Source organism: Dermacentor silvarum, chromosome 6 (assembly GCF_013339745.2).
Source record: "Dermacentor silvarum isolate Dsil-2018 chromosome 6, BIME_Dsil_1.4, whole genome shotgun sequence".
NCBI lineage: Eukaryota > Metazoa > Arthropoda > Arachnida > Ixodida > Ixodidae > Dermacentor > Dermacentor silvarum.
Genome location: NC_051159.1, coordinates 119359188 through 119371643, shown reverse-complemented (window position 1 = coordinate 119371643; position 12456 = coordinate 119359188). Strand labels below are relative to the sequence as shown.

Sequence of the window (12456 nt, the reverse complement as noted above, 5' to 3'; positions counted from 1 at the left end):
CTTCTACAGTGCTTTGAAACCTCTGCTGATGTGAACGCTCATTTTCATGAGACTGCTCGTCATTTTTACATCTTTTCTCTGTTTATTAAGCTCCTTATTTTCACTTTTAACAATTGCTGTTTCTAGATCACGTTTCAACGTGCTTTCATGCTTTCCCCGTTCGGCTTTCAGACCTTGTGTTGACTGCATCTTTAGAAGCAACCATCGGAAGAGGGGAATAAATACAAATGCTCCAGAAAATACCGCGTCACTTTCGATGGCGAATGACGATTTACAGAACAATAATTGACGTCAATTCGGTACAGCGACAACCAGTTTGACTCCACGTTTTTTTTTATTTGGTTATAGTAGCCAATTCAATTGCGCTGAAATTATGCCTAATAAATATTTGCGCCTTTGTTGTGTTATTGTCAGTAGCAGCAACTATGTAAGCATATTATAAGCACCACCCAGACACAAGGAGAATCGGGATAGCAATTTTATCCCGAAGGCGCACCATGCCTTCCCGCTTGAAGGGGAGAAAAAAAAAGAAGGGGGGGGGGGAGATATAGGAAGTAGATAAACGAAAGGACAATTAAGGGGAAGGCACTCTACAACACACCAAATCACACAAAGAGTAAGCGCCGTCAGTTTTACACTGGAAAAGCAACCCACATACCATTTTTCAACATTATAAGGTGATGTTCCCTCACGTGCTGTTTTAATTGCACTTTGAAAATATTTCGCATAAGAAGGCGTTGTTTCTGCAATCGCATTTACAGGGGTGGATACGACTATATACTTCGACCAGCAGCGTTGCAAAATACCCCGACTTTGACAGGTGTTACTGTTGCAAGATTAATTTCAATATGCAACGTAACTTTAAAGACAAAAAAAATCCCACAATCCTAGAGTGTGGCATGTGTACATACTTGAGAAAGTGGTTTGGCAGCTTTTAGTTTCCTGTAGCTATGGTAGACAAACCTTCACACGCCATTTTGCGCACTCATGCATTTTTTAAGCACAGATAGAAAGAATACTCACTTGCGGTGCGATGTCTGTTCTCGATTCCTTCGCTCTCTGGAATCAGATAATGGAATATAGTTCTGTTAGCACATCACTATGCCTTAAGATGTCAAGAAGTCAAAAGTTCAAATGAGAATGTGAAATTGTAAGCTCCGCGTGGTGCATCAGTTGAAAAAAAAAAAAAAGGCGCGAGCCTCAACTATCAGAGACGAATTTTTTTAGCACACTCCGCAGTCGCCTACTGGCTATGGCGCTGCTTGGCTGAGCTCCAGGGCGGGGACTTGATCGATGCAGTGGCGGAAGAATTTCAATGTGGTGCAAAATGCGAAAATGTTCGTGTATTTAGGTTTAGGTGCAAGTTAAAAAACCCCAGATGGTGAAAATTAATCGGGAATCGCCCACTACGGCGTGCCTCCTAATTATACCGTGGTTCTGGCATATCAAATGCCAACTTTTTTTCGCAATTTCTTTTTTTAGCTACAAAAGTTGGAATTTCCACTAGGTCAGACATAGTGCGGATATCTGGCAAGGCTCAGGTTGTTTTGCCAGTCGCATATCCTATGTACTTTTTTTACACTATTTTTAAAATCTTCATGGCTTCAACGTATGTAATATAAATTCGGTGCATGCTGTAAGAGTTACAGTGTACTATGCAACCGGTCACACTTCGTTTTCAGCTGAATGTGCGAACATGTCTACTGAACATCTGCACAGCTCCTGCACATATAACATTTAGTGTTTTCTTCTGAGAAAAATAAAAAAATTGCTGCAAAGCGCACCTCTTTTCCTTGCCACCTGATGTTTTGAAACACATATTGGTTACTTTCTGCTTATGCAAAGATGTGAATTATCGCAACGATCACAATTTTAAAAAATTCAGTAAACCCCGTTCTCTGACATGGTGCATGCTGGTAAATCCCAGTATTGGTTGCACGCGTTATGTCGACTTTGTTGGTTTTTGGAGAATGCACTGACCTAACTTCTGGTTTCCACTTAGAATAAACAGTCTGCTATTCTTGAATAATTGTTCATTGTATTTAATGCCTGTAGTGCCACCAGCACCTCGGCTAAGTTGATGTAATAATTAAAGGTTGGCATTTATCCTAGTGCCCATATGCACTTAAGGCAGCCAGCACTTACCAAAAAACTGTTCTGTGATTTTTTTGTCTGTCTTTAATTTCAATACTATGTGAGGAATTTTGCACTTACGGTGAGTGCATTAATAAATTTTATGTTCGTCGGAAAATCTAATTGTAGTTTGGTTTACACCACTCCTCTGTATCTGTGGTAAACCTGATGAATACATTTACAATTGCACTAATCAAATTCTAGAGCACGCGTTGGTATTGTTCGTTCACTCGAAATGTTTACTAAAGCAAGGGCCCGCGCTAGGCTTTGTGCCTTTAGCTTTTGCTCCACTCACGTTCTTGTAGTAAATAAAAAAAGAATAAACTACTTCAGTGAATCACAGAATAAATCAAATCGGCTCTAGTGGTCGAGTTCAGAAATCTTCTTGTATGTAAGGGCTGTTTATTACTGGCCGGCTGCCTTTGCTAACATTGTGTCAAGTACCGCGATTAGCTGCCAGTGACTTTTCCTGACAGTTCATTGTAAATACGTCTTTGGAAAATCGGGACAAAAACCAATTCCTATAATATCAATTCAATTATTTTGCCATAGCGTTTCAAGTCAATATTCCCTTCTTGTTTTGCTTAACTTCTTTTTTTTGCACTTCAACGTTAAATCACTGTGCTTGAAAAAGAAATCGGATCCTTCGCAGCAACAACATTCCACACGAAGTATAAGTAACAAAGATATCTTCCATAGAAATTTTCAGTCCTGGAAAAATTGCGCACTTAAAACTCAACCAGCTTTCTAAGCACTAGCAACTTGGAAAGTGGACAGGAGGCGCATCTTTCTTACACCACCGTACTTGCAACAACGCATAAACCGATGCTCCAACTTGACCGAACGGACACGGGAAGGGCGGCATTTGAGAACAGAATTCTTGAAGCTGAATGCCGGAACTTACTCGAAGGTCCTCAAAGCATTCGGTACTTGTGGAGGAGGGCCATCACATTATACAGAGCTCGAAAGGAGTCGCCATCCTGCAGGGAGCGTATTTGAAGCGGAATAATTAGGTGGCCGGCATTCCGGAAGACGCCCGACCTTTCTAAGTGCGCTTCGTGCTGGAACTAACGTCGGGTCCTTTCGAGGAAACCAGAAGGAGTGGTCGACCGTGACACCGAACAAGCGGCACCTCTCTGATGCAGGCCACAGTTTGACATAACCTTCATAATCGACCTGGTCTATATCGTCGGCACAGTCACAGCGATGATGTTCTTGCAAACGTTTCAAGGTGTTTCAAGGTTTGAAGCTATAGGGCGTTTCTGATGGCCGCCACCGCCCCGCCCCGGCTTTGGGACAAATCAAATTTTATTTATTCATGGCTCTTTACTTGTCAGTAGGACCCGGGCATGCTTTTTGTATAATCGAGGAGCTTTGCTTCTAGTATCATTGTTGTGCGCTTATGATGATCTGAGTGCATATTATACATGCCAGCTTCTTTAGCTGGGATCAATATATCACTTCAGTATAGACAACAGTTTTTATTACTGTGTAGTGCGTTTGATGCGCATAAAATGAATTTGCGATAAAATAAACGAAATCCATATTTAGTGGCAGCACTATAATCCTTGTTGTCTTTAATCAACCAAAGGTCTTTATAAATAGAGAAGTATAGCAAAATTAGCACAATAAAGAAGAATGTTAGTGTAGCTATACTTCGGCAGAGTCAAACTACGTATCGAGAGTTATATTAAAAAAATAATAGTTTAAACAAACTACTTCGCAATGTACGTGTCGCAGGCCGTATTTGTACAGATGCATAGAACATTAGCTAAACCATGCGCGCTGATTTTAACGAGTCCTTGACGAGCGACTACATGGCTTTATAAACATGTACAGCTATGAACTAGGCGTCCAAAATTTCTGCCGCCTTCCGAAAACACGTAGGGAAATGTGACGAAAGCTATAGCAACGAGAAACATATATTAAAATGAAGTAATGAGTAACGCAACCCGCCGCGATGGCTTAGTCAGCTAAGGCGTTGCGCTGCTGAGCACGAGATCACGGGATCGAATCCCGCCCGCGGCGGCTGCATTTCGATGGAGGCGAAATGCAAAAACGCCCGTGTGCTTGCGTTGTAGTGCACGTTAAAGAACTCCAGGTGGTCAAAATTAATCCGGAGTCCTCCACTACGGCGTGCCTCATAATCAGAACTGGTTTTGGCACGTAAAACCCCGGAAAGAAGAAGAATGAGCAACGCACAACAAATAGCTGAAGACATATTCATAGAAGCTTCGCCAGAAGTTTATTAAACTATTGACACTGATCATCGCTAGAAGCAACAAATGCAGAAAACGTAACTCCGTTGCAGTGAGGAAATATGCTGCAGTGAACTGTTGTGCAGGTGAACAAAAACGTCGCAGTTTCGCCAGAAAGGCGAAGCATTGATTGCGATAGTAGAATAGGAACTATACGAAGTAAGGATAGTAGTTTTATCGGCCGTATAAACTTGTAAACATTCGCTTAACAACTAAATTAACCAGCATGGTGTGACTCACTCATCAGCATCTCACTCGATGACCACGCATAGTCGCTGTCAAAACGCTGGAGTGAGGAAGCGCGGCGGCAGCAGCGAGCCAATTGACATTAGTGCTACCTCTCGCTTCAACGCCAACTAAGCGACTAGAAGAACACAGCGCACACGAAGCTATCAGCAGTCGTCGCACTCGGTTTCCAGCGCAGGATCGCTTTCAAGATATGGCCCGCGCCATACGAAGCAGCCACCAGGGTAGACCGCCCCCACTCCTTCCCCTCTCATCGGTGCGTTACGCGCCACGGAAGATGGTGCGCTTCCTCCCCGCTTTCCTCTCTTGCGCATGCGAGATTGAGCCACCGCCGTCGACTCACCGTCGCATGCTTTCACTCGCACATACAGCATACAGTGCGCGGTGAAGATGTTATCGCCCTTGCACTTTACTACGGAACATCACGGCGACGGCGACCATGGAAATGCGCCTGCAGTGCCCATTAACTGCTATCGCAATGTAATAGGAAGAGTGGGGATCGCCAATATACATGACTATAGCACATAGTTTGAAGGCTCGTCCAGCACTGTGTAGCAAAATTTACGGCAGCAAGCGAGCTTTCACATACAGTTTTCATTTTACACTTGTGATGTTTATTCCTGACCAAAAAATTATAGTTGTAAACGCTGATGGGCCTCAGCAACCATTTTTGTAACTACAACTTTGTCAAATTTTGCAGTTTGCTATCTTTGGCTTTTCTTCTATTAAACAATTGAAGTTTCAAAAAGGTTAGTACCAGGGTCAAATATAAAGAATGCTCTACTTTGTGAGGAGTAAAACGCAAAAACGAAGGAAATAAATGCGAAGTGGCGAGAAGGTAGGAAAGGCATGAACTAAAAACGAATGGCATGGGTGATCCGTGATCGGAAACCAGACATTTAGTGGCGCCGACATTACTCAACATTACTCTTTCAAAGTGATTCGTTGAAGTATGTTGCTCTTCGAGTTTTATGTGAAGAATTGATTCTACTTATGCGTGCTGAACCGCATTCAGTTACCCGATCTGTACTCTTGTTGATTGCATGATAAGCAAAGCGTGCTCTGTGGCTGCTGCTGCTTGCAGGATGAAAATATTGTGCGTGGGTAGAAAATTAAACGTCTGATTGTTTGTACTACGTAAATCCAACTGCCAAAGTTCTCGAAGCACGATGTGCTTGTTAAAACTGTATTTTATCACACTCAAACCAGCTCTCCTCCCTTTGAAAACTGCAGTCCCCGCCATTCCCTCAAGTGACAGACAGGCCCTTTTGTATTTTAGCCTCAGCGGTGAAGTTTCGACTTCAACTTTTTTTCAACTGCCGTGCTCGGAAAGCTTCCGCGGTTGGCTGTACATAACAGGTTAGCCGATATTCGTTCTGGACAATAGACTAAACCTTTTGTTTCCGGTTAACATCAGTATTTTTGAAAACCGTCGTTGCAACTTAAGTATAATTTATCTCTTCGTATATAATTGTGACACAATCTCCGTGATACAGAACATAATTCAGAACTAGAAAACAACATGTGCGCGCATGAAGTTTTGTTCAGCAAATAAAACTGGTGAAACGCTCCTCACAGGGGTATGCGCTGGCAGCCTGCACATATTGACAGTTTAAAGCCACAGGAGAGGAAGAAAATTAAGGAAGAAAAGTAGGCAAACGCGTATACTGCGCCGAAGTTACAGCAATAAAATGTTATATATACGTATATATAAAAATAAACCTGGTACGTAAAAGAGAAATTTCGCGGACATCTTCATAGAGGGAAAGCAGAACGCCCGCCAATATCCTGCCAGCGAATCCACCCTTTTCTCCTTCTCGTCAGCTGCAAGAGCTTGAACTCCTTGCTGCCGGCGAAAAGCCACTACTGTCGGCCACATTGGTATATGGCTCGGCGGTGTTGACTAAACGTGACGATAACCCTCCTGTACGCCCTTCAAGCTTATGTAGACTGCGCAAACAAGACCACGGCCCCAGGTGGGTAAATCTAATAGCAGTGACCTCAGTCTACCACAATCTCTGCAACTGAGCTGCCGAAGCCACACGCAATATCTGCGCCAGATTACTGGACAAGGCAAAGACAGGAGACAATGACGAACTGACCCACGCACAATCATATTACATTACATTGATGAAATGTGCACGTGAGTGAAGAAATGGCGTTGTACAGCAATATACTCCTGAGCAGTAACGCATGTATTGTGTTGTGCGTCACAAGAGCCCGTGGAGGCACGAATTTTCTTGCACAAAGATGCGAACGCACTGCGAGGCACGGGCGAAAACGGCGCAATATTACCGAATGCGCTACACTAGTGAGCCTAGAATGTAAGCCTTAAAGTTGCAGCAAAGAGAATGGTTCGGAGAGAGGAGAAGGGGGGAGGGGTAGTTGGAATAACGGTTTTGTCAGACGAGAGGGCGACCAGAAGTGCGAAAGAAGCATTGTATAGAACGCAGTCATGCATAATTATTTGAACGAAACAAAAAGAAAGATTTCGAAAGCCAGGGCTGGCATATCACGAGGGAGGGGAAGGCGAAGCAGATTGTGCCGTTGTGCGAAGGAGCTTTATCAACTATGGTCTGCTGAAGTAGCCGATTGTGTCTTCCGCAGTAGAGCCGTCCGTAATGCATGAACGCGTTGGCGTTCCCGTTTTTTTATGTTGTTATTGCATTGCGCCTAAAGCGAGATCTAAGAGACGTGCCTTTCGAACTGATTTCCTTGTTCTTTCAGCCATAGCTGGGGAGGAGTGAACAGTTTGGAGGCCCCAGCGACGAACGGGTCGAAGGGCTTTTATAAGTCCAGGCATTTCACCATGAGAGCGCGCTCCCGCCAGCGCATAAAAGGGCCCAACTTTGAGAAAGGATGCTTCAGCTGCGGCTAAAAATACAATGAAAAAAGAATGTTTTCCTGAAGTCGGCAGAAGGTGCACGCCTGCTGAGCGCAGGGATCAAAGAGGATTCCATTTCATTTCACGTAGTCACTAAGCGGGAGATCAAAAGGAGAATACCAGCGTCAAAATATGCCAGATGAGAGCAATAGTATAGAACTTTTGTGCAAGACAATGACAACACAGTGCTGTTCTTTAATGAGCCATTGTTCTGGCTAGTAAAGTAAAATATCATACGCACTTGTCCGTAATAAAGAACGTCCCCATTGTGATTATTAGCGACGCAGGCCTTGGTGTTTTAGGACCATTGCTTAGGCACGTGTTCACGCGTTTTTACTTCAGCTATGAGCCAACTTATAAACACATCAAATAAAATTGAACTTAAGCGCATGTCCATATTGACACAAAATCAAAACCAGTTGCTATATAAGCATACATGTGCATTTCTGACCGTACAACTATCAGGCGTTCTGCCCGATATTTATAGGGTATGCTGTGTGTGTTTGCGTCATCTGTTTTCGGTCTGTCTGTGGCTGCTTATGTGTGTGTTTATTTTTTCGCATTGTTATCGAGTGCTATTTTTACAGCGGCACTTACAATCTAATTTCTCCTCACTTTCTCAGTTTTGTTACTGTTTTCTTTCCTGAAATTATACCTGTTTGCTTTCACGTGAACATTTGGTATTTGCTATTTTTATTGTATTGCTAGTTTAACTCTTACGTCACTATTTGAACTCTGATACGCAGTTGCCATATAAGCTTTGAATTTTCACCACCGTGCGTGTTTTTCGCCGTGTGACCACTTTAAAGGGCCACACATAGCCAAGAAACCACACATTTACATTCATATAACCTTTGCGGCAGTATTGTACCGCAATAAAGGCTCCAAACTTTAAATAAAACATGTACAATGAAACTGGAGTAACTTAAAAGAGGAGTCCTAATGAGCATTTTCACAGGGGTAACGAGATAAATTATTTACCTATCGGACGTGGAAACGACGGCCCGTATTTCAGTGTTGCTGTTCACCTCAGCATTAGCCACCGGATCTCATTTATAAGTATTAATGTCGGTATGCTCCTGACTCTTTAGAAACTATGTGTTTTCCTTATAAAATGATGCAGTAGCGATTAGGTAGTATTCTGTCCTATAATACATAACGAGTTGTGGTCAATATAATGTCGCTTTGAGTGAATGCACATAGCCTAACTTAGTGTTTCATTCGTGCCTCGTTTCTGTGAGACTAAATAGGCTCCTTGCGTGATTTATGTAAAGCAGCTTGTGATAAAACTGGACGAAAGAAGAAACGTTGGGCGTTGATTAAAACTGGGTTATATGATTTTGTTTCTTGAATAATAACGTGGCATAGTGCTAATATAAATTAACAAATATTGGAGAATTTGACTTAGTATAATGAATACGTCGTTGTATGCCATACGGGACAAACTATTTGACATGATATATCTTGAGGCGAATAGCAGTATATATATATATATATATATATATATATATATATATATATATATTTAAAAAAAGAAGCACGTAGGAAAAACGTAACAGGACTTTACTGACGTTTCGGCCGGGGTCCAGCCTTCATCATGAGTCATCAAGAAGGCCGGACCCTGGCCGAAATGTCAGTAAAGTCCTGTTCTGTTTTTCCGACGTGCTTGTATTTTTTGAATTACTTCTGTGCAGGCTCCTGTGATCCATTGCTTCACTGATATATAGCATCTAAAAGACCCACCTGGACGTCATAACATTTTCCATCTTTTAAGTAACAATCATAGTACACTTCATTGAACTACGGTGATAGGTTTGTATAAGCCCTAGTATCGGTGCTAGCGATGACCGCCAAAGCTGAGGACGATCGGCCACGCGCGAGCTAGATTTTTTTTCTCATTTCCAAATTTATCTTTGTTTTAAACTATGCTCTACTATGCAAAATGTACTATTTTGTTACACTCATGAAAGAAACACAGGTGAAACGACCTGCTTTTTGACCAATCCCCCGTAATGGGTATGAGCCAATGTTATGATATGACAACAAGACAACAATACAACGCCATATTACAACATCACAGATTAAACAGACGACAACACCCACCCCCACACAAGACCCTCTCACGCGAAGACGCAGTAGCATGGCGACAATTACAAACCAACACATACCCCATTTAAGCAGCTTACACGCAATACACCCTGCACCGTACTCGTACGGATGCCCCCTTTGTAACGACTACGCTTCCCTATATCACAGCACATGGGCATGCCCCAAAATACAGGTAGTCCCGCATATACCCAACCCCACACCCGAGCAGTGGGAGGCCGTGCTGACTAGCTCGGACCCTCGTGACCAGCAACAACTGGTGCGGCGGGCCCGGGAAACAACAAGAGCCTCAGGAGCCCTCCACTAAGGGCACCACCCAGCACAAGCACGAAGACACCTGCTTGTGCTTTTTTTTTCTTAATAAATGTTTTTCCTCCTCCTCCTCCTCCTCCTCCTTCTCCAGGATACCGGGCCCAAACGAGGGTAGGCTCCTCCACCGGCCAGCAGCCGCTAATAATCGCCGACGTTCACAATAACAGTAGACGGCCCACCGCCTATATAAGGTGTAGGTCGACCACATATATAATGTATGTCAACAAACCCTGGCTGTCGTTCTCAGCTAGCGTGCTTTTACCTTCCCTATATACTTGGTGTCTATAAATAATGTTGCAGAATTGAATACGTTCCGTTGATCTCAATCAGCGGATTCTGTGACGCTTAGTTCTACCAAAAATTGCAATGTGTATACCATCGTACGTCAGTGTAACGACGAGTAAAACAGCACTGAAATTTCCATAAGTCTGCCTCCCTGGCTGGAGACTTTCCATGAGCTGTAACATGTCAACACTCACTAATAAAACTTCTGTACTCTTTTTATTCATGGGCATCAACATGCGTACAATACGCGCGCTAATCAAGCTGCCAATTGGCGCGTGCGCACTCTCGTCAGAATCGGGAGATTTTGCGTAAACTTGCGCTAAGTCTTTCAAGCAGTTTCTCCCGAGCAGAGCAGCAAACACTTCGAGATTTGGCACCGCATCTTGCTGTTGACAATCATGGCGGTTAGCGGCGTAAGAGTCGGCATTTCACGAAATGACTGGAGTAGTAAATGGCTCTGCTGACTTGCTGAACACCACTCAAACTTCCTATAGGAAGTTTGCCGGGTTGGTTAGGTAATTGAAACAGTGGGCGGGAATGTGCAGCCATAGCTGGAGTACCTTCTGTATTACCGCTCGATTCGATCAACCAGCCACGAGCATGGGTCGCGTATTTGCGTAAATGGTGGTTCGCCTACTTAAGTAGTTGCTCTTCAGTGCCGCCTTCCAGAGCCTGACGTGCTAGACGGGCGTTCTCCGCTAACTTCTTCGTGAGCGTTCTTCCGCCATTAAGCGTCGTTTCCTCTGAGAAAATCAATAAAGAGAGTATAAGGCAGACAGGAAACGGAAGCTACGCTGGTAGCGGAAGCCATATTTCTATGACGGAAGTAGGCAACCAAAAGAAAGAAAGGAGTGAACGAAAATGAGAACGCGCATGCAGCCTGCCGCAGAAATACGTACTTGTGTGTGTGTGCGTGTGTGTGTGTCGTGCGTGCGTATTTGCGTGAGTGCGTGCGCGCCATGCGCCACTGACCGGCGTTTCCCGGCAGGTCCCGAAGTTTTCTGGCTCACAATGATTATTGTATTGTGTTTTCCGGTTTCTCTGCGAACTACTGCCGTGTGTGCAACCTAACATAACTCTGGAGTAATTGTTTACGAGCACCTACAATGCACATATTTGTTTAGCTTTTCCTGCTCTTTGTGTTTTAGTTGCAGTACTCTTCCTATCACATCTGCTTTGAGACACGCGTGTGAGAAGGTAAAGTAGTTAGCCTGTGTTCGATTCAGTTATTTGCTTATTACTTGCGATAATGTAAGCATGATTAAGCAGTAAGAGGTCTACACGGAATAAGGCTTCGTCAATTGCGTTCGCCGATAGCACGCACTAAACGCCTTTCTGAGCTACAGGCATCATACATCACACCCATCACACCTGCGTGGTTGCTCTAACATGCACTATGCATGTACCAACGTTTCGTTCCACCCACGCGCTTTGATTGCCCTATGGTGTTCCTTACGAAGGATTGCAGATAAAACGAAAGCCAAAACGCTCGTTGTGCCCGAGTCTTGGGTGGACGGCGAATAACACAAGGTGGCTGAAATTAACGCACATTCGTCCACTACCGCGTTCCTCGTAACCCACCGTTCCTCTTCGGGTTCTTAAACTCGTAAACGGACTTCTCATTCATTAAGATGAAGCAGCCAGTAGTCGATACCACTACGCTACATTTTGTCATCATCATAACCTTCATGTTTTCTACAGGAGGAAGTCTCACCAACTATTTCGACTATTATTATTAATAATTACGAATGATATCCAAATCATTCCTGGTGGTGCCTTCAAATTTGTTTTATCATGCCCGATATTTTTTTTTCACTGACATTTTTTTTTATCCATTACGCTAAAAGTTCGCAGGGTTTGACCTCAATGTATATTTCGAAAGTGCACTTGAATTTGCGTTCCTGGTATCTTCCCAATTTCTTTTTGTAACCTCCTTGGTATCTTCAGTACGACGCCCACTAGGCACTCATCGGGTGTGTTCCAATCCTGGCCAGCATCGGAGACAGCTAAAGAGACAGCCGACGCAGCTTCGAGCCTAAGTAATGGGCCGTGTCTTGAACCACTGGAAAGGCGCCTCTGCTACGCTAGGCCCACCTCGCGGTCGTAAGAGACAGTTTAAAAAACCGTAAATTATATCTTCATTTGAACTCCCTGCGCCTGAAAACCTATAAAAAACATGAAGTGTTTTACATTGAACGCATAGGAAAACGTCACTACGTTTTCTTGTTCCCA

General features: G+C 43.6%; 1 protein-coding gene across 1 annotated transcript in view; it reads right to left on the bottom strand.

Annotated features, from left to right (window-relative positions):
• The window catches only part of LOC119455913 (uncharacterized), a 50582-nt gene that overhangs the window by 15963 nt on the left and 22163 nt on the right, over positions 1–12456 (bottom strand). The window contains exon 2 of the mRNA XM_037717451.2: positions 1024–1059. Coding sequence (XP_037573379.1) covers positions 1024–1059 — 36 coding nt within the window. The remainder of the gene's footprint in view (positions 1–1023; positions 1060–12456) is intronic.